At 34.1% G+C, this 23,526-nt stretch overlaps 1 protein-coding gene across 1 annotated transcript in view; it reads left to right on the plus strand.

Annotated features, from left to right (window-relative positions):
* The window catches only part of Psmd1 (proteasome 26S subunit, non-ATPase 1), a 92,820-nt gene that overhangs the window by 9,541 nt on the left and 59,753 nt on the right, over positions 1-23,526 (plus strand). The window contains exons 6-16 of the mRNA XM_046439752.2: positions 1,582-1,725; positions 3,960-4,186; positions 9,020-9,080; positions 9,880-10,008; positions 11,396-11,484; positions 12,050-12,128; positions 12,615-12,788; positions 14,444-14,555; positions 15,110-15,306; positions 16,453-16,548; positions 17,592-17,656. Of these exons, the coding sequence (XP_046295708.1) occupies positions 1,582-1,725; positions 3,960-4,186; positions 9,020-9,080; positions 9,880-10,008; positions 11,396-11,484; positions 12,050-12,128; positions 12,615-12,788; positions 14,444-14,555; positions 15,110-15,306; positions 16,453-16,548; positions 17,592-17,656 (1,373 nt within the window). The remainder of the gene's footprint in view (positions 1-1,581; positions 1,726-3,959; positions 4,187-9,019; positions 9,081-9,879; positions 10,009-11,395; positions 11,485-12,049; positions 12,129-12,614; positions 12,789-14,443; positions 14,556-15,109; positions 15,307-16,452; positions 16,549-17,591; positions 17,657-23,526) is intronic.

Genomic DNA, 23,526 nt, shown 5'->3' on the forward strand with positions numbered 1-23,526 from the left:
GGTCTTTTCTCTTTTCCTGTTGTATGTTGTCCTGTCCCCAATGCCAAAAATATTCTTCATTAACCTGCATCATTCCTGTTCATGATCAGAACTCAGCTGTCTTTTGTCTTTCTCTACTCAGCCTCTACTACAAAGATGAGGTCCAATTCTTCTGTTAATCTTAGGGAGCCCTGTATTTTTTTCAAAGTGTTAGTCAGTTTTTAGTTAACTATTTTATTAGAGAATTAATAATTGCTTTTCCTACCAGCTTAGTACTTTGTGCCTTTTCCATTACTGTATCATCAAGGTCTAAGCCAGTGTTTAGCAGCAGAAGTAGGATAAATAAATGAATGACCATATGATAGGATGGTCTTTGTTTCACTCTCAGTTTAATTTTTGTGCAGGTATAGCCTCTCCTTGTCTTCTTGTGAACAAGATTAAAATATTTGCTGTTATTCATTCAGCAAGTGCTTTTTGAATGCCTACTATTCTAGGCATTGGAGATATAGTGGCAACAAAATTTCTGCCCAAATCAGTCAGTCTGTTGGGGGAATCCAGAGGGAAAATGGGCAATGAATAATAGGTAGGTAGGTAGAAATAAAAGGGGTAATACATGTTTTTTTAAAAATAAAGCAATGATGCATGCCTTCAATCACAGCTGCTGAGGAGGCTGAGAGGAGGATTGCAGGTTCAAGGCCAGCCTTGGCAACTTAGCAAGACTGTCTCAAATTAAAATTTAAAAAGGTCTAGGGATGTATTTCAGTGGTAGGGTGTCCTGAGTTCAATCTTCAGTACTGGTAAATGGATGGATGGGGAGAGAGAGTAAAAAATTCATCTTGTTTTGCATTCTAGTACATATTGCACTTAAGCCTGTACTTACTATTTATGATATAATTCTGACATTTTAATATTGTATTTAATTTTTTAAAATGCTAGTTACAGCTCATTAAGTTGATTTATTTTTACTTAGTAATAAGCTACAACTTGCTTTTTGAAAAACTTCTGTAGTTCTACAGTATGTTTATGTTGAAGAACTTTTATAGGGCAGTATCTCAAATATTGGGGCTGCTTATAAGAACCCCAAGAGTAAAAACAACATTATGTAGGTTAAGGTTTCCTCATAGAACAAAAGACAGATGTAATAGCATTAGTCCTGAGTCACTCAGAGCTTGAGATAGTTCTGACTAATAAGTACAGGCAGTAAATCAGGAAGGAGTCTAGTAGCAAGGTAGGAGGCAGAAAGCCTTCAACAGACACAGTTGCAAAGCGTAATCCCTTAGTGTATGGACAGTTGAAGCAATCCTTTTTATAATAAACAGCATCAATCTGTTATAGTATTCTTTGTTAATATAGTGATGGTCCTGGATGACCACTAAATATTAAATTGCTTTCAATCCATTTTCATGAAAATAAGGAAATGTGTGATTATTTACTAAAAATCTCTCTCTAAAAAAGTTTACAATATTTAGGTTTTTATTATCTAAGGGTTTTAAGTCATTGTCTTGAATGGCTAAAGAAGGTATGTTAAAATAATTCTGTTTCTAATAAACATAATGCTTCAGTAACCAGATAATGATGTAATTTAAAATTTATCTCTTTCAGAATGATGTCCCAGGAATGCTAGCTTATAGCCTTAAGCTCTGCATGTCTTTAATGCAGAATAAACAGTTTCGGAACAAAGTATTAAGAGTTCTAGTTAAAATCTACATGAACTTGGAGAAACCTGATTTCATCAATGTTTGTCAGGTAATTACCCTGCACTACATTACTCTACACTGTGCAATGCCACTTTATACCACATTGTGTTACATTGTATTATATTATTATAATGGCTTCATACATGTATCTCAGCTGATATTTTCAGTAGCCTTGTGAAGATTAGCTATATGGTTTATATTTCTTTTTACTGATAAGAAATGGAATCTCATAGCCCTAAAGACTGTTTTGTTATAATACATTTTTAATATGCATTCTTTTTTAAATTCTGAAAATGATTAACATAATGATTAATCTAAGCATTTAAGGAAATTTTGGAAATGAAGGTTAAAAAGGTAGAAGGTAGAAGATAAAAACATTACTGATGCTCTACTATGTCATACTAAAAAGAATTCACAGTATAGAAATTATCTGTGGGTTCATTACTGAAACACAACCAAACATTTGGATATAGTTTCTTTATATCTTTTAATTTATGTATTTGCTTGTACATTTTAAAAAAAATCCAACAGAAAATATATAAAATGAAAAGCTAGTCTTTCCCTATCCCTTCTTCTGGGTCTTTTCCCAAAGGTATTGCTAGGTGTTTTCCCCAAGGTCCAAGCACATATAGATCCTTAAAGTCTATTTTGCATTTTGTGGACTGGAAATGTGCGTAAGTTCACCTCTCTCTCTCTCTCTCTCTCTCTCTCTCTCTTTTTTTTTTTTTTTTTTTTGGTATTAGGAATTGAACCCAGAGGTGCTCTGTTGCTGAGCCACATCTTCATCCCTTTTGATTTTTTAAAATTAGAGATTTGGGGTTTTTTTTGCAGTGCTGGGGCTTGAATCCAGGACTGTGCACGCTCTCTGCCATGGAGTTACTTCCCTAGCCCTAGACTTTTGTATTCTGCATAAGAGCATAGCATTTTATTGCATATATGCTTTCGTGTGTTTCTATCCTCTATACTTTCTACAAATTTAAATTAAAAAGCCCCTTTTTTGAAAATGTATTTTAAACCAAATTTGAAACAAAATTCGGGAAGAAAAAATATTTACATTTAAACCACTCAAAGTCAATTTAACATTATATTTCTTGTTAGCTCTCTTTATAGAGATTTTTAAAAAATATTTTTAGTTGTAGATGGACACAATACCTGTATTTTGTTTATTTTTATTTGGTGCTGAGGATTGAACCCAGTGCCTCACCCATGTGAGGCAAGCACTGTACCACTGGGCCACAACCCCAACCCCTCTTTATATAGATTTTTGAAGTTTTTGTTTGTTTCTAAATAATTTTTAATAGTTTTAAATAGGTTTTTAAAAACTCATAAATAATAATATTTCACTGTCCTTTGCTTAGAGGCAATTTATTTTTTTTTTTAGCTTTTTATTCCTTATCTTTTAAAATTTGTATAAGAAAATGTATTGTACATTTAAAAATTTGTTTATACGGGCTGGGGATGTGGCTCAAGCGGTAGCGTGCTCGCCTGGCATGCATGCGGCCCAGGTTTGATCCGCAGCACCACATACAAACAAAGATGTTGTGTGCGCCAAAAAGTAAAAAATAAATATTAAAATTCTCTCTCTCTCTCCCTCTCTCTTTAAAAAAAAATTGTTTATACAAATTTACTCATATAATAATATTCATAGATGACATATTCTAATAATAAATATATTTAATGATACAAGGTTAGAAACCAAGCATGCTAGGTGAGAATCTACTACTGAGCTCTGAGTTACACCTCTGGCCCTTGAAATGTATTTCTTAACAGGTGATATTATGATTCACATTAAAGACGAAGCTGATCTTGGTGGCACCTGCCTGTAATCCCAGCTATTTTAGAGGCTGGGGCAGAAGGTGCACAGGTTCAAGGCCAGTCTTGGCAACTTAGTGAGACTCTGTTTCAAAAAAAGGTGGGGGAGGTGAGGGTGTAACTCAGTGGTAGAGCACCCCTGGATTCAATGCCTATTTGTGGGGGGGAAAAAATTTATAGACACTAAGATTTATTCACCAACTAATATTGAATACTGATAATTGCCAGGCACAGTATAATTCATGGAAATTGTATGGATTTTTTTTTTTTTTTAATGAAGAACATTCCATTTTTAGGAAAACTTCATGAGTATTGGGTTCAGAAATAAAAGGGTAGGCTAGATAGTATGCCCCCAATTTTCCTGTGCTTACATTTTAATGTTTTCTATATTGTCAACTGTTTGCTATGTTCTAAGTACCTTGTATATGAAGTTTTCAGTTATTGTATACTTGTTCTTTATCTCCATTTCAGTGCTTAATTTTCTTAGATGACCCTCAGGCCGTGAGCGATATCTTAGAAAAACTGGTAAAGGAAGACAACCTCCTGATGGCTTATCAGATTTGTTTTGATTTGTATGAAAGTGCTAGCCAGCAGTTTTTATCATCTGTAATCCAGAATCTTCGAACTGTTGGCACCCCTATTGCTTCTGTGCCTGGATCCACCAATACTGGTACTGTTTCAGGATCAGAGAAAGACAGGTATAAGTATCTTTTTCTGAAGCAGAACTAATTGAACAATCTTTATTTCATTTTGGAGTAGGTATAATATTCATAGATGGCATATTCTAATAATAAATTTAACATTAGCTTTCATAGACTATAAGGTCTTTTTAGGCTATTGCTCTGTTTTGCCCTGTGCTAAAAGTATAATAATGAAAACCAAATAAATGCATCCTTCTAGGAAGAAAGAGAAGGGATTATCTGGTAGGGAAAGATAGCATGTTTGTTCCTTAATTAAATAAGTTAAAAATCTACCTGTAGGGCTGGGATTGTGGCTCAGTGGTAGAGCATTCGCCTTGCACGTGTGAGACCTGGGTTCACGATCCTCAGCACCACATAAAATAAATAAATAAATAAATAAATAAATAAATAAATAAATAAATAAATAAATGAAATAAAGGTTAAAAAAAAAAATCTACCTGTAATCCCAGCTACTTGGGAGGCTCAATCAGGAGAATGGCAAGTTCAAGGCAAGCCTTGGCAACTTGGCAAGACCCTGTCTAAAAAAGTAAAAAGAGTCAGGGATCTACTACTTCTCATGGATAGAGTGCTTGCGTAGCATGCCTGAGGCCCTGGTTCAATTCCCAGTACCAAAACAGAAGAAAAGTGGGTGGGGGGGAGTCTTAGATGGGATTGAAGGGCGTGCTTTAAGGTATTTGTCTTGATAGATAGATAGATAGATAGATAGGTAGGTAGATAGACAGATATTTGGAAAGAAACATCCTCAGCTTTTTGTGCTTTTTTAAAAACTGAATACATAAACAGGTTAATATAGTATTAGATCTTAGTTTCCTGTATTTCCTTATGCATTTAGACAACTTATTAAAATGTTTATATATCACTTATACCTCCCCTCTTTAGATTTCTTCCAAAGTTTTCCATGCAGTAGAGTCATTCTTCTGAAACTAAATCAGGTGTCACTCTTCTTTCAATCTTACCATCCCAGTACATTTCAAATAAAATTCTAAGTCCTGAAAGTAACCTGCAGTGCTATGCATTGTTCCTTTGTATCCATAAGCTCTGCATCCATGGATTCAACTAACCATGGATTGAAAATACTGAGGGGAAAAGCATTAAATCTGTACTAAATATATACAGACTTTTTGTTGTTGTTGTTGTCATTCCCTAGACAATATAGTAAATCAACCACTAGCATTTATATTACATAATTATAAGTAATCTGTAGATGATTTGAAGTATGCTGGAGGATGTGTTCAGGTTACATACAATTATTCAGCCATTATGTATAAGGGACTTGGGTCCACAGATTATATCTGTGATGGTTCCTGGAACAAGTCTTCTGGATACCAAGACAACTGCACATGGTCTGGCCTCTGTACCCCTCACTTCATCTTTCTTTACTCACTGCTTTCAAACCTCACTGACCTTCCTGATGGTCTTCAGATACACCAAAATTATTCCTGCCTCTGAAAGGTTTTCTTTTAGTTTTTATTATTTGTGTTGTTCCTTTCCTTTATTTTTTATTTTGGGAGCCTCTTTTTTTATAGGAATGTTTGCTCTCATTTGCCTATCATCTGCATTTGTCTCTTCCTTATTTTCTTCCATTCTTTTAATAAATAATTTAAATACCAATGAAATGCATACATCTTAAGCATACAGTTTGTTGGGTTTTGCTAGTATAACACCTATGTAACCAACACCTGTTACCATCCCAGAAACTTTGTGCCCTTTGCAGTTAACCTCTTGCTCCAAAGGAAACCACTGTTTTGATCTGTATCACCATAGATAGTTCTGCTAGTTGTTTTTCAATTTTTTTTTGTAGTTGTAGATGGACTACAACTTTTTTTATGTGATGCTGAGGATCGAACCCTCACGCATGCTAGGCAAGCGCTCTACCACTGAGCCCCAGCCCCAGCTCCAGCCCAGTTTTGCTAGTTTTTGAAAGTCATAAAAATGGAATCATATAGCATGCATTCTTTTGTTTTTGTTTCTGTTTCATTCAGCATAATGAATCTTTTTGGCGAGTGAATTAATATCGTATTTCACCACATAATTGTCAACACCACATTAATGTATATGTTGAATCTGTGCATACTAATCTTGCACCAAAGACAATGTAGTCATAAATGATTTTTAAGTAGTACGCACACAATTTTTTTTTTAAGCTTCATATAATGGGTTTGACCCACTTTTTTCAAAAGATTCGTCATAAACTCTGTAATGATTACATAGTAAAATACAGTAATTGATTTCTTTTCATTGCTGAGTTTCATTTCATTGTGAGTATATCAGAGTATATGTATCCATTCATTACTGATAGACCTTTGGATTGTTTGATTCTTTGCTGCTAAGAGCAAAAGTATTGGGCTGGAGATGTAGCGCAGTGATAGCATTTTGCCTAGGATGCATGAAGTCCTGGGTTTAATTCCCAATACTTCAAACAAACAAACAAAAACAAGGCTATGGCCACGTGTATAATCCCAACTACTTGGAGGCTGAGGCAGAAAGATTGAAAGTTCAAGGCCAGCCTGGACAACTCAGCAAGACCCCCCCATCTCAAAATAAAATAAAGACTGGGGGATGCAGCTTGGTGGTAGAGCACTTGCCTAGTAAACACTGAGGCCTTAGAGTTTAATGCCCAGTACTACAGAAAAGGGGAAAAGAATAATGGTTTTGAACAACCATTTTTGTAGATATAGATGTGTTTGTTTCTCTTGGCTATATACCTGGGAGCAGAATCATTAAATAATACAGTATGTATTTAACTTAGTAAGACACTGCTACTCTTTTCCAGTGTGGCTGTACCAATTCACTCTTTTATAAGCAGTGTAGTTGTTTTACATCTTGACCAACATTTGATGTCAGTCTTTTAAAAATGTTGCTCCTTTCATTGGTAAAGTGGTATTTTATTGTTATTTTAATAGAAGTCATTTGATAAAAATATGTGTCATGAATATTCTCCCAGTCTTTGGCATATGTTTTCATTTCTTAATGGCATCTTTTTGTGAACAAAATTTTTTTATTTTTGATCAGTCATATTTTCAGTTTTGGAGCTCTATTTAAAAAATTCTTCACTAGCCTTATGGGTTACAAATAAAATGTGCTAATATGCTATGTTTTCTTCTAGAAATTATATAATGTTAGGTTTTATATTTAGATCTCTATTAGATCTCAACTTTTTGTACATGGTATGAGGTAGGAGAACAGGTTTTCTTTTCCAAATGAATGCTTATAATGCTTATTTGTTTCATCACCTTTTGTGTAAAAGATTATCCTTTTTCTATTGCCTTGGAGTCTGACAAGAATCAAGTTAGTATATGTATGTGTTGGTAGGTTTTTTTCCTGTTGTTTTTCATTGATCTGTATTTCTTTTATCAGTAAACTTAATTGCTCAAGTTTATTGGAAGCTTGAAATCAGACAATGTAAGACCTCCTTTTGGGAGGGTGGAGGCTACTGGAGATCCTTGTGCATACCAAGCAAGCACTGTACCATGGGCTATATCCCCAGCCCCCAGACCTACAATTTTTTTTTTTTTTTAAGATTACCATGACTATTATAGATCTCTTGCATTTATGTAAATTTGGGGATTCTGATTGAGATTGTGTTGCTCAGTTTGTCCCTCATTGAAATCCTGATAATGTTAAATCTATAATACATGAACATGTGCTTTTCTTCATTTATTTAGGTTTTCTTTAATTTTTCTCAGCAACGTTTTGTAGATATCAGTGCACAGGTTTTGCATATCTTTCCTTAAATTAAATTCCTTATATTCCTGTGTATATTATGTTTTTTTGATTCTACTATAAGTAGTATTTTTAAATCTCTATTTTCAACTAGTTGCTACTATATGACACACATAGTTTTTTTGTGTGTATTAACATCGAATCCTGTAACCTTGCTTAAATCACTTTTTAGCTTTTGTAAATTAAAAAAAAAAGATTTTATAGCATTTTCTACATTGGAATCATCTGTAGCTGGAGATCAGTTTACTTCTTTCTTTCTAATCTTTATGCCTTTCCCCCTGTTTTTCTGCACTGGCGGGCTTCCTGATACATTAAAGAATTAAAGTGACAAGAGTAAATATCCTGTCTTTGTTCCTGATCTTAGAAGTTTGTTTATTTCTTTTTAATTGAAAATTTTTCTTCTTTCCTGTCTTCTTTTTCTAAGGTAATATGTGATTATTTGCTGTCATGTTCCTTCTGAGTTAATCTTTATTTCTATAATGATTTTTTTCTTTTATTTCCAATTTTCCCCCAGTTCTATTATTTTAATTTCTGAAAATTTCAAATTCTGATATATTTTTTTATCTTGTATCACTTTCTTAATGTCTTTTGTTTTGAAATAAATTTTCACTGCTCTGTATAAACTATTCTGTTGTGTTTGTATTTAAACAAAAGATGGCTGATGTTTCCTTTCTCTGCCCAGCATTTTCTCCTCAGCATGGTGCTTTGACCTAGAAGAGAATGTTGGCTGTTTAGTTTTAATTATTGTTGTGGTCCCTAATACTTTACTTCATACTGGTTGTAGCCTATGGTAGTTTATCTCCATCTGTCCGTTTTGGGAATGGGGAGGGATACATTGCACCCAGTATTTGTTATCCATGGATTTTCCTGACCTAGTTGCTTGGTGTTTTCATGAATTTATTTGGGGAAAGTTCAATAACTGGGCTTCTTTCATCTTAGAGATGCCTAGAGTCTTATTTCTTATTGGTAATACTCATGAAGTAAACCTCACTTTCTTGCAAAATATTCCGGTTGGACATGGTTTGCATCTGTGGTGTGAACAGATTGCCTGCATGCTCTGTTTAGAAACAGTATCAGATTATTGATTGTTGATTCCCTTCATTGTAGTGAGTCGATGGAAACAGAAGAAAAAACAGGCAGTGTACTTTCAGGAAAGACACCAGACGCCGTGAGTATGCTTTTTAAACTTGAGGTTGCCATTTAACATGTTGTATTGTAAATTCATTTAAATTTGATACAAAAGTCCCTTTATAAAAAAAAAAAAAAAACATTAATCCAAAAAAGCACTTAGAAGAAATCCTGAGACACTTACCAAAGAATGATCTTTGTTCAGAAAACCTTCAAATTAACTGTCAGAAGGTAAGATAAACACGTGGCATTTAACAAATGCCATCCTATTTAGAGGGCAGATTAGTTGTTTCTGCTGTTTTAATGTTCACAGTGTATGAAAGGGTGGGGCAAATAGTAGAGCAGTGATGTAAATGTTTCTTCCATCAGGGTTTTTGGTTTCTGAGGCTTGGTTTTGTAAATTTCACCTGCTCTCTTCCATGAAGAATTATCTTAATGGCTTAGTAGTTCATGAGATTATATGTATTTGTCAGTTAAACAGTTTTTCAGTTTTTTTCCATCTTTAGCAGGGAGTTTCTCATCTAAAGTATAAGTAAATTCTGCATAAAGTAATTTTTCCTGTGTGTCATTGGTAATTATTCTTTCCTAATATTCTTCTCTTTTTGATATTAAACTATTTTACATTGGGAGCAATTCCTTAGAATGAATTGTATTCATCAAGCTGGTGTATTTTATTGGCAACAACAAAGAAAACAAAATTTTCTTCTTTTCAAATAAGGATAAATGCATTTTCTAGATTTTACCATTAAAATGAATTTGTGTATATATGTGTATTAGAGCTGATGAGGTAAAGCTTGCTTAATGAATTTTAGTAATATGCATTTTTGTTGTTTTTGAAGAGTCCAGAGCCCAAGGACCAGACTTTGAAAATGATTAAAATTTTAAGTGGTGAAATGGCTATTGAGTTACATCTGCAGTTTCTAATACGAAATAACAACACAGACCTCATGATTCTAAAAAACACAAAGGTAGGAAATTTATCCACGGTGAAGGTTTTTTTCTTTTATTTGTTGTTGAATACTTTCTTGTATTTTATTCCTGATCAAGGAAATTACTGTCTTGAGTTTTCATAGAAGTAAGTGTGAAGGGTCAGGGGTGTAGTTCAGTGGGAAAGTACATGCTTAGCATTCTTGAGTTAGGCCTTGGGTTCAATCCCAGAACAAAAACTAAACAAAACAAAAAAACAATGAGTGAAACTTTAACTTATTGGAAAGGGAAGGGAATTAGCAATGATTGGGCAGCCATTTTTATGCTAGTCTCTTGGGAAGTTTAGTGAAAAAAAATTTTTTTCCCTTCTTAAAAACTTTTTATCTTGCTGAGTGTGGTACACATCTGTAATCCTAGCTACTCCAGAGGCTGAGGCAGGAGGATTGTGAGTTCAAGGCCAGCCTAGGCAATTTAGCAAGACCCTATCTCCAAAAAAAGTGGGCTGGTTTGGGGTGGCTTATGATTAGGGATATAGCTCAGTGCTTGGTCTAGTATGTGTGACATCCTGGGTTCACTCCTTAGTACCAAAAAAAAACAAATGCTTTTTATTATAATGTATACATTTAATAGTTAGACAGATACCACAATCAGGATATTAATATACCTACATAAACTGTATTTCCTACTAAGTCATTTACTACTCCCTGAGAGTAGAGATTCTTAACCTTGTTACAACCTTTGCTGAGATATTGTTGCTGATAATTATTATTCTTTGAAGATGTATTTTTCGTATTTGATTCAAAAATAGTTTCATATAAAAAGATATATAGCTTAAAAGTTCTTTCTCTTTGTCTCCCTTTTTACTTGATGTACCTTCCCAAAGACATTTATTCTTTTTTTAATGGCTGTATTCATTCATGGACTGAATAGCTGTTTGATCAAAGCATATATGAGAATGCTTTTTGAAACTTTAAAACTAATTTTTCCAAATAGCAAAAAAAGAGTCAAATGATTTGTCTTTGTGATAGTCATTTGAATCTAGTTTATGTAATATAGTCTCACTAAAAATAAAATTATTTTGGTGGTTGCCAGAGGTATAGACTATAGGTTATTCCTACATTTTGGAGACCTTAGCCAAAATGCTGAAGAACAATAGAAAGTTAAAATATTAGAAACCAAAGAATAGAAATTCCACTACCTAAATTCCCACCTAAAATCTGGTATCGACCTTAACTTAAGACTGCAAATAAAACTCTTTGACTTTTTATAAACTAGTTACTTAGTTTTTATAAAGAATGTCCAAAATTTATATTTTGAATCTCAGTTCAGTTTTTGCCACAAAATAGGGCCTCTGAGTATGTGTGAAAGCATGCATGGGGGTACAAGGCTTTGCCAGTGATCAAAAAAAATCTGCATTTGTTTTTGTAGGATGCAGTACGGAATTCTGTGTGTCACACGGCAACTGTTATAGCAAACTCTTTTATGCACTGTGGGACAACCAGCGACCAGTTTCTGAGGTGAATATGATTGGCAATTTCTACTTTAATATAGAGACAGTGTTGACATCATTACATGCATGTGGAGAGCTTTTTCTATTGACCAGTCCTGAATTTTAAATTACATTTTTTGTTATTTTCGGTATATTTTAAAATTTAATTTTCCTTCTCATTTTAAGGTAAAATTAATTCCTTTTATTAGGTGGCTTGATGATATGTTTTGAAGGAAATATATGAAACCCTGAAAATAATAGATTTTGGTTTTGTTCATTATAGAATAAACAAAATTAGGATTATATGTTGTGCATTTTAAAAATCCTTAAAATATTAAAAACAACTTAGAATAGAATCAGTAGTAAGTTGAGATCCACAAAGTAAAATGATGAGATGGTTCAAGGTAAAAAATCTTTTGGTGATACTGGGGACTGAACTTAGAGCTTGGCACATCCTAGGGTGCTAGGCAAGCGCTCTGCCACTGAGTCACATCCCCAGCCCTTGGGGTAAAATTTTAATGCTTTTGACCTGTGTTAAAAAGTTCTGTGAAATTCATTTGTAAACAGGATTACTGAGTTTTCTTTTCTTACAGAGATAATTTGGAATGGTTGGCCAGAGCCACTAATTGGGCAAAATTTACTGCTACAGCCAGTTTGGGTGTGATTCATAAGGTAATATGTATTATTCATTGTGAATAGGCATCAGAACAGAAGCAGTTTTTCTGAAGTTAAGAAAAAATAAAAGCCTTTTATAGTTAGCTAACACACTCATTTTGCTAAGTCAAATCAGTCATCTTACAGGGAAGGGTGAACTAAATAAGATATTAAATTTTATTTAAAGATTTTTTAAATAAGGTAGAATTAATTAAAAAAAGTAGAAATTCTTTTCCTGTGGAAGCTGTCTAAACCATTTTGCAAAGTATGAATTAAAATGTTATTTGGGAAAACATTCTAAAACAAAGAAAAGTTTGAAGGATAGACAATGTCTTTTAACTAACTTGTGAGTGAGTCAAAGACTGTCCTCATTTGAGTGATGGATTTGTATGGGAAAGAGCTCCAGGTAGTGAAGATTCTGGAGGAAAAGCAGGAATCAGAAAATATTGTGTCTGTTTTCCTGTTCCTTTATCTTACTGATACCTTTATGGCTCAAATTTACAGGGTCATGAGAAGGAAGCATTACAGTTGATGGCAACATACCTTCCCAAGGACACTTCTCCAGGATCCGCCTATCAGGAAGGTGGTGGTCTCTATGCATTAGGTCTCATTCATGCCAATCATGGTGGTGACATAATTGATTATTTGCTTAATCAGCTAAAGAATGCCAGCAATGATGTAAGTATTAAAATAGAAAACTAAATTTCTATTACTTATGAGTTTATGAAAATGTTACGTTTGCCAAATCATTTTAGTGAATAAAGATTTGATAGGTTTTGGGAATACCCCAAAAAGTACTATTTTCGAAGTTTTTTTTTTTTTTTTTTTTTCCTTAAGGTAATTTCCTTTTTTAAATTTTCTGTAAGTTAAAATTGTGCTTTCCACTCCTTTGAATCCTGTATATGAAAGCAAAACAAAGTACCATACTAAAGTATGTTGTAAAACATATGTAATTTCTTGACGCTTGTAGACATTTTGGAATAAGTGATCTTAGACTCTTAACATTGTCATTTTTTTTAACATTATCAATTTATAGAAACCTAACCTCCCCACCCCCCCGCCAATTACACATGCTCTCACAGAAATTAGAATTCTTGCTTGTTTCGATTTTGATAATTTTTTTAATGTAATTCCTTTGGAAAAACTAAATAGCCCTATTGTTATATTATAGAACCCTGAAATAGGATTTTAGATTTTAGACTTTAGCTTTTATGTTCAAGAAAGCTCTTTTTAGAAAGCTATCAGGAAAGTGGCTAAGTAAGCCAGAACACCTTATCCTCACACTTAAGTGAAAAGATGGAGCCAATAGGATGGTCTATCTCAGCTCCTAGGCCCCTTCTCTACAAATCTTGTATGCATTCATGTGCCTTTACCTCACTTCCTCTAGTATCAGATATGTTTATGGTTATCAAAATCCAATAGCAATAGAAAGTTATAGAAACCTCTTCTGACTGACTTAAACAGGGAGTTTGTCAGAAGTTGCTTGTATAACTAATGGAAAAACTGATGAACCAGTTCCCACAAAGGTTAAGAGTCGGGCACCTTTGGAGGTCTTTGTAACAGGATCTAACACAATCATCTCTTCAGGGCCCTACTGTTAGGATGAATGAACTTGAAACATTTTTTGCCTTTGATTTATAAAATCCCAGAAAAGAGACATTCTATTGGGCTAGCTTGGGTCAGAGCTCATACTTTTGTTAAGTTTAGGTAGGAGCTTCCTAAATGACAGTCCCCACCAAGACTCAGTAGTCAAGGAATATATTCCCAAGACATGGTTGGCATGCTGTCACCAGTAAAAGAATATTGTACATTCAAAATTGACATGATTACTAAAGTCTCCTTTTTAAAATTTTTAAGACCAGCTTTTGTCCTCTGGCCCCTTTTTCTCCCACTGTATTTATTTAGGTATCTTCTCTAGCTCCTCCTCCTGCCTCCTTCCCCTCAGACCACAAGCATACTTAGGTCTTACTTATTCCTCCAAAAACCTCTCCCTGATACTTGCATCTTCCTCTTGGTTATTGTACAGTTTTCCTCTCCTTCTATAAATTTATTGAAAGAGAGTTGTGGTCTCTCTGTTCACTTTTTTTCCCTCCCGTTCATTTCCCAGCTCTTCTATTGCTTCAGCAAGCATCATTCGTTCAAACTGAAATTGCTCAGGTTACCTCTGGCCTTCTGATTATCACATTCTTTGATCATTCTCACTGAGCCAACTTCTACATATTTAATGTCTCCAAAATGATTCTGGAGTTAGAATAAAAGCTTGATTTTAAGTATAAAAGCTTGGATTTTAAGTACAGTGTTACAAATCAATGAAGCTAACATTTTTTCCCTAGATCGTTAGACATGGAGGCAGCCTGGGTCTTGGCTTGGCTGCCATGGGAACTGCACGCCAGGATGTGTATGATTTGCTAAAAACAAACCTTTATCAGGATGATGCTGTGACAGGTAAGCATTTGTTTTCTAAAGACAACAAACTTTGGAATTAATGTAATTGTGGGGTTTTTTCCCCCCATTTTGTCATAGCCTCTTAAAAAATCAAATGGATACTCTACTTGGAGAGTAGATTTTGCCCCATTTGTCAGATTTATCTTATAAGCCATGTTTTGTGGTACATAGGCTTTTCAAAATGGTATAGCCTGTGTGTCCTTGTAGAACTTTTTCAAATAGAAAGTTATTAGATTGATATCCTTATATCATGAGGATATTCTGTTGTTTGGTGACAGTATAGGAAAAATGCCATAAATTGCCATATATGTCTTCTTTGGAGTTATTGTAGAATTTGATGGTGCATTCTGTCAAGGCTCAAAAGGAAAACAGCTATAAATATTTGAATATATTTTCACATATAGTATTTTTCTTTTTATCAGATGTTTTGAAAAACAGTGCTTAATGGATGTTTTTGATCATTGAGGCAATTGGTGCAACTTTCTATTGGATGTATTTTATTGACTTTGTAAACGTTACTCTTGCTTTTTAATATTTTACTCTTTATTCCCTAGGAGAAGCAGCTGGGCTGGCTCTAGGTTTGGTTATGTTGGGCTCTAAAAATGCCCAGGCTATTGAGGACATGGTTGGATATGCACAAGAAACTCAGCATGAGAAGATTCTACGTGGTCTTGCAGTTGGCATTGCATTAGTGATGTATGGGAGGATGGAAGAGGCTGATGCTCTCATTGAATCTCTGTGTCGTGATAAGGTGAGGTCCTGTTTATCCTCTTCTCACTTGCCCTCTCTCATTACGTCCAGTGGATTTATTTGCCCATAAAACTTGCAGGGTATATTAGTTCTAATAAAATTTAAGTTGAATGGGAGTAATTTGAGGATCTTAAATTTAGCCATGGCTTCAAAACAGTGATAATTCAGATAAGTTAATCTAGAAAAGTTCTTTAGGAATTTACAAGTTGATTTCTTTTAGAAAAATATTTTTAGAATATCATATATTTTTAATAAGATACTTCATTATTATTTCATCAGAAAACAATGACACTCTCTATTTATTGTGGTAAGGTTTTTCCTGTTTTCACAATGATACTGTATGTGATAGGTAGTCACTGATAAATGGTAGCGTTCTCTAAAAATCTGATAAAAACAACCACTGTTTTATAAAATTATTGTTAATTTGTTCATCCACCAGACTGTGTTTCTTTGAGCGGGTGCCATATTTCTTTCTTTTTATTTTTTTAAATTGTTGATGGACTTTTATTTTATTTATTTGTATGTGGTGCTGAGAGTCGAACCCAGTACCTCACACATGCAAGGGCAAGTGCTCTTTCACTGAGCAACAACCCCAGCCCTTAGTGCCATATTTCTTTGAGTGCTCAGTACCCAGGAATTACATAATGAGGTAAAAGTGAAAGTTAAAATAAGGAATTAGAAGTCAGCTTCTTTTTTGTTTGATAATTGGGAATTGACTATCCCAAGATTGTGGGTGTTAATATTGACTTAAGTTTATACTTCCTAGAAAGTGTGGGGTGGGATAGACATGTTGTGCAGATCTTTTATTTCCTCATTCATTTGGAAAACTAATAACCACAATTCTCTTTGTGTTCATTTTTCATATCTGACTTTACTTGGTGGATGCCTCTATGCCTATTAACTGTTTACTTGGTGGATGCCTCTATGCCTATTAACTGTAGCAATTCCTGTTTTGTTTTGTTCATTTGAGTTTGGTTTGGTTTTGGTTTGGGGGATTGGGTCCCACTATGTTGCCCAGGCCTTCAACTCTTGCTCAAGGGATCCTCCCAACTCAGCTCTGAAGTAGCTGGGACTACACGGTTATGCCACCATGCCTAACAGTATTGTGCTAAGTTGACGATTAGTGTTGAATTTTATTCTTTCTTAGGACCCAATTCTTCGAAGGTCTGGAATGTATACTGTCGCCATGGCTTATTGTGGCTCTGGTAACAACAAAGCTATTCGACGTCTACTGCATGTTGCTGTAAGTATTTTGTCCTTTCTTGGAAATGGGGCAGAAGGGAAAGTTTTCAGGTGGATAGTATGTATTTAGATGACAGCAGCACAAATACCACATGACTACCAGTAGTAAGTTTTAAGTTGGAATTCTTTTTCATTACACAGTAGACCATAACCCAACATTAGGTTCATGTAGGTTTTCAGAAGGAGATGAGAAAGAAGAATAATACCAGTAGGAATGGAAGTCTTTAAAGCCAGTTAAGTGCAATTTCTGAAATCTCACTTTAAGGAGCACCCTCGTTTATAAACAAGACCATGTAAAAATGCAGTCATCCTAAATAGGGAATCTAATGATCAACAAGGAACCATTTCTTTTTTGTAGCCCATGAAGTTAGCTTCCAAGTACCCCTTAGGGACATGCTCAGTTACAAAAGACGTATTGTACAGGAAAGCCCATGCTCATTTTTTCCAATAGGCATCATCTGTAGTCTTCTCAATACAGGTGTACTTTATCAAGAATAAATAGTATTGCCTGGTCACACAGTCTACATTCCATGTGTGTTAACTTACTTGATTTCTGTCATCATCCTGGTGTAAGAAGGTAAACCCAAGGTCACCTTCCCATGCAGAAAGATGTAGAACTTTTAATTAATCCCTTCTTTCCAAAGAGATTCACATCCTACAATATTAATGAGTAATTTAAACTTGGGACATACGTCTTTGGAAAAAATATTGAAGGAACGGTATGATGCAGCTGAAATAGTTTTAAGAAGTTGCCTTGAATCCCAAACTTCACCAGGCTTTAAAGGCTTGTAATTCTTGAAATAGAATTTCCAGATGATTTTTTTTTTTTCTACATCAGGGAAAGACTTTTTACATACATGTGTCATCGTTTTAAAATTTTATTTACCATGTATATCTAAAGTGTACAACATGATGTTTGATATATACAATAGAGAAAAAGCATTCTAATGAAGGAACACTATACTTAAACAATGTGACCCACTCATCAGTTTCATCTAGGGATAGAATGCATGGTATAATATAATCTTTTAACTCTTCTCCTAGGTAAGCGATGTTAATGACGATGTCAGGAGGGCAGCAGTGGAATCACTTGGGTTCATTCTATTCAGGTAATAATTTCTAATTTCTGATTCTGTATATTTCATTTGTTTTATTACTGTTCATTTAAAAAAGAACAAAGAATGTCATGGGTTTTGAGAAACTATTTGATAAGAAGTAAAACAATTCATTCTGTTCATTTTTTAATGACATTTTGCTCAACTATTTAATTCCAAACAACAGCTCCAGTATACTTTTGTGTGTATTAGTAATTCAGCTAGTAATGCTACCTGTTACGTGAGTTTATAAAGTTCTTAAAGATATTTAAGGACAGTAGAATATAAAAGGCCTTGCTTAAATGCAAAAACTTGAAAACTTTGCAGTTCATAAATATTATTTTGGGCTTGCAGATATGAAGATACCCTTGACAATATAGTATGGTTGTGTTTAAGAAGGCACATTCTAAATCATTCTGCTTGGGTTGAGTCTTGGGCAAGTTACTCAACTTCTTTGAGCCCCAGTTTCTTCATCTGTAAAAGGGGTATAATAATACATAATGGAGAGTAATTTTTTCTGACAGTTAAATTAATATGCTTAATGCTTTTAGAACTGTGTATGGCACTAGTTGGACTACCTAAACATGTTAGTAGTGGTAACTTTAGCGGTAACTGTGGTAGTATTGATGGTGATACATGTGGTAGTACTTCTTCCAGTAGATTTCATTACTTTCTACTTAGCTCCCATCTCAAATAACTATTCTTCTTTTAGTAAAATACGTTAAAATACAATGAAAGAAGGTTAAAAAAGAAATTGCACAATAAAATTCGTTCCCAAGATACATGTCAGATGAATCAAGTGTCTCATATCCTTTTACTCTCTAGAAGACACTTCCCCAGGTTCCCTGGGTGTGAAGCTTTGTTGTAAAGATGTAGTATAATTCAACATTTATATACTTGAAAATCCACTGGGATTACAGGATAGTTACAGGATCCTTTCCATAATATCCCAGATAGGTAGTTATCCACTTACTGCAAGCTGTAAAATATTTTCTTTCTGTTGTGGATAAAGATGTCAAGTAAAACAGAGCAAAAACATGACTAGGAATATAGTTCAGTGGTAGAATGCATGTTTAGCATGCTTGGAGCCCAGAAAACTCCCAAAAAAGCAAAACAAAAACACAGAGCAAAATAAAGGTCCATATAACATGCTAATAGGCTTTATATTACACCAGTTTTTTTACAGTGAGATTGTTCAATGACTTCTAGTCTCTTTGCTGTGCTATTTATTATTCTCGGAGACATTAGAGAACATTCACTGAACCCTATCAACATTAACATTCACCTAGATCTACTAGTTCTGGTACTTCTACAATAGCATATGTGATTAGTTTGGTATAATTTTCTTATGTGACACTTTTCATGGAAGTGTCAGATGTTCACTGATGCCTTTTGTAATATCTGACAAAACCTATATATACATATATATTAAGCTATTCTGCTTTTTTTTTTTTTCTTTTAAAAGATCTACAACAGGGCTGGGGTTGTGGCTCAGAGGTAGAGCGCTCACCTAGCATGCATGAGGTAATGGGTTTGATCCTTAGCACCACATAAAAATAAAATAAATATATTGTGTCCACCTATAACTAAAAATAAATATATTTTTTTAAAAAAAGATCTACAACAGACTCTACACTTTTAATTTCTTGAATTCCTCATTTTCTGTTTTTGAACATTGGAATATTAGCCACTTACAGGTCTTTGGTACATTTGCTAGTAGAATTTTATAATTATATCTACAAATCTATTTTATTTCAGGGAAGTAATTTATTTAGCTTTGGATTTAAAATCTAAGGCAGTCAGTCTCTTCATTTGTTTTGCATTTTGATCAGTCTTTTTTATCTTTTAAAATCATTTTCTTAAGAGAAAAGATGTAAGCAAAATAGAAGATAAATAAGTTTTCTTTCTTTCCTTCGATCTTTGTCATGCCAACCAGCCAGGCTTTGATCCCAACCTTTCCCTATTCTTGTTAGGTCTAGACACAGTTGAAAAATAAAAACAAAAACATGGTTTGTCATTGCCATCAAGAATGGGTTTTTTTTCTTAATACCTTTATTTATTTTTATGTGGTGCTGAGGATCAAACCCAGGGCCGCACACATTGTAGGCAAGCACTCTACCACTGAGCCACAATCCCAGCCCTTGTTTTTTTTTAAAGAGAGAGAGAGAGAGAGAATTTTTAATATTTATTTTTTAGTTTTCGGTGGACACAACATCTTTGTTTGTATGTGGTGCTGAGGATCGAACCTGGGCCGCACGCATGCCAGGCGAGCGCGCTACCGCTTGAGCCACATCCCCAGCCCCCAGCCCTTGTTTTAATTCTTAATGGGGAACTAGATGTTTTTATTATGAGAAGTATATTCTAGTTGTATCCTTAATAACTGTTGAATTGTATAGAGTCCTACTCATATTTGTCTCTTAGTTGTTTTGTCCTTCATTGCCAACTGTAAATTCTTCCTGTTAGTGATTTTATATTTCACATCCATATAATTAGTGACCTACTATATGTATTTTGGTACTTGAGAAATTGATTGGCTTAATGAAACACTTTTTCCCTTTTAACTCAACAGTGCTTCTCTCAAATTATCAAAATTTATTTCTGCTCTTTTATTTCCTGTAGCTCACACATGTACTGAATTCCCAGTTTCAGCAGCAGATGTCTCCTATGAGCTGTTCTTAGGCTTTGCCACACTTTCTACTAAGTACTAGGATAGTGAGATCCAGCTGATGAATTGTTAATTAATGTGCTACTTTGAAGGGACCTTTCTGAGTTATCTTTTCATTATATGGTTCTTTAAGAAATAGGGGCTAGGAGATGTGAGGACATTCTAGCTATGACATTTGTCACCCCATTGATCACCAGGGTAGATCTGGCTGATCTGGCTGATGACATGGGTGTTCCCTTCCTCCCGCACAGCTCCTTATGTATTCCTCCAAAAGCTGCATGCTGTCAAAGAGAACAGCTTTCCCCATGGAATGGGTCCTTATTCATGAGTCAAGGGTATATGAGTAGCTACAATACCCTGCTAGATTCCCAAACTCATTCTCAAGAATTAGGAACTGGAAATGATTTAAAGATGATCTTGTCTAAAACTTAAAGATGAAGAAAAGTAAATATATTCAACAATTTAAGGACTGGAGCTAAAATTGTAGTTTAGTACCATTTTCCTGAAAGTAAAGACTTTTAAAGATGGAAGAAACTTAAAAATTAATAAATATTCTGCTTTTTTAAAAAGAATAAGGAAGTTGAATTCCAAAATAGTTAAAATTTCCATTATCATGGACTAATGATAGAACTGAGATTCTGAATAGTTTCATGGTAGATCTGGGTTTTGTCCACTATGCCTTTCAGGCAGAGTCCTATCTCCCTCTGATAGAACATTTTTATTCTCAAATTTCTTCATTAACTTCAACATTTGGGAATTGTCTGTCCTGTCTTCTAAGGCTATTATGTGTTTTTTGATGTGCCATCATTTACTTTCTTTGTTGTTTTTTTTTTTTTTTTTTTTTTTTAAAGAGAGAGAGAGAGAGAATTTCAACATTTATTTTTTAGTATTTGGCGGACACAACATCTTTGTTTGTATGTGGTGCTGAGAATCGAACCCGGGCCGCACGCATGCCAGGCGAGCGCGCTACCGCTTGAGCCACATCCCCAGCCCACTTTCTTTGTTTTTTATCTTTTATTTTTTGTCTTTATTCTTTTATTCTATCTTTTATTCCCTGTTATCACTTTTGAAAACGACTCTTCAGACATTTGGCCTTGTACCATGTTTTAAGGATTTTACCTTTAATATTTTTTGGACTTCTTTCGGATATGTTTATTGGCTAGCAATACTGAAAACCTCTTAGTAAACATTTTATTCATGCTTCATTAAACTATGATGAAATTTTCTTTGTGTAAAATTCTCATGTCTCCTTTATTCATAAGACAGTCCGTGGGGTTGCAGTATTTTCTCTATTTCTGTAGTTGTGTATTGTTATTCATTCATGATGATTATGATAGAAGTAAAAAACTGAGACCTGTTCTTATTAAGTTAAAATGAGTGTAATTTTTATCAAAATAAATGATCTTAAGTGAACACCTAATATGTAAGTGATTGGCCCCATTATTATCAGTCTGGTCAGCACTTTTTTTTATTATAGTAACTCTGTGTACAATATTGGGCTTAGCATTAACTGAACCTCATTTGGAAATGAATGAAGTCTAAATTATTTTAACTGAACATTGGAAAGGAAAATGAAGAAAGAAGTCAAAAGTAACACTGGTCTTTATGTACTTATTAAGTTGCTATATTGGTGAACAAGTTGATAATCTGAAATGGACATTTCTTAAAATTAATGTTGAAAGTCCCTTGTTGTTATTATAGTCTGTTATAATTTGAAATTAATTATTTCTCAATGTATATATTTGTATGCTTTGAGATATAAATAGATCTTGCAAGATGAATAAGAGATTCTTGGTGCAGAAATTTTTTTAGACCACACAGATTCCTTAAATATAAACATTTTTCATCATTTTGTCCCTTATAATTTGAAGCAACTTTAGCAATCAGCCACTTGCCACTGAATGCAGGATTCATCTTTACAATATTCCCATTCTCAGTTTTTTTAATTTGCCATGTTAGTGATTGAACCCAAGGCCCCATGGATGCTAGGCATGGGGCCTTGGGTTCAATCATGCTTGGTTCAATCATGCTAGGTTCTACCACTGAGTAACATCCTCAGCCCTTTTATTCACAGTTTTATATAAATTTGATACATATTCACCACGTTCTTTCCTGCTTCAGTATCTTTGTATTTGCATTCTGGATGCTTCAACTTTTCTTTCTTTCTTTTTGTCTTTTTCCTATACCTTTGTTTTCCCCTCTCCTTTAACTGACAGTAATTCGGAATAGAATGAGAGCTTTTTTCCAAAATTATTCTAGACAGCTGTAACCTGTTTCCCTTTGAAAGTAAGATTATGAGATAGAATCTCTTTGTTACCTTAGGGATGTTTAACTGTTGGATTTGCTTTCAAGTTATAGATTTCTTTATAAGGTATCCAGTAAGATGGAAAGACGAGCTATGTATCAAAGTGGTAAAAATTTGAAATTATAATGTACTTTTTTCAGAAATAGTTGATATTGGAGTTGTATTTCATTTTGTGGAATATTCTGGCAAGACTAGAATGATTTCATTAACTTAGTTTTGTGGGGGTATTTTTTGTTGTTGTTTTGTTTTGTTTTTTAGGAATGTAAAGTTTTTTGCTTCTTATCTTGGGTAACCTACCTTTAATATTGCTGAAAAATCTTAGACAAATAGGGAACAGTGTTGAAAGCTTTGATTTAAGAACTAAATTTGTAAGATGTACTTTTCTTAGCAGATGAAATAGGACCCATAAGTAAAGGTAACAGATCAAGATCTGTGTATTAGATTCATGTTCTAGGAAAGGATTCTATCACTGGGACAGTATATGCCTGTTTGACTAATGCTGAGGTTCTCCATGGTCAACACGTTTCTTGAAGTCATTATCCTAAACTGAGTAAGTGATGGAGCTGTGGGCTGAGGCAAAAGTATGGATCAGCTTTAAATGGAAAAGCTAAGGCAAGGACTGTTTTCACTGCTGATCTACTCAGCCTAAATTTGTTTACCATTTATAGGTAGCATAAAAAAAGTAAATAGATTGAATTGGCTACCATTTACTGAGTGTCTACTATTTATTCATCTTATCCTCCTGAGTACTGCACAAAATGTAGATGAGAAAACTGAGACTCAAATAAATTAATGTCATTTCTAAATTAAATCTGCTATTCAGTGAGTGGCCTGGAAAGGATCAATGAAAAGATTTTGGGCCAGAAGGTCAACTGCATCATTGGGCAAACACAGGCACAGTGATCTCAGTTTTAT

Source organism: Marmota monax, unplaced genomic scaffold (assembly GCF_021218885.2).
Source record: "Marmota monax isolate L192 unplaced genomic scaffold, Marmota_monax_Labrador192_F-V1.1 WCK01_AAM20220418_F8-fsc00041, whole genome shotgun sequence".
Taxonomy (NCBI): Eukaryota; Metazoa; Chordata; class Mammalia; order Rodentia; family Sciuridae; genus Marmota; species Marmota monax.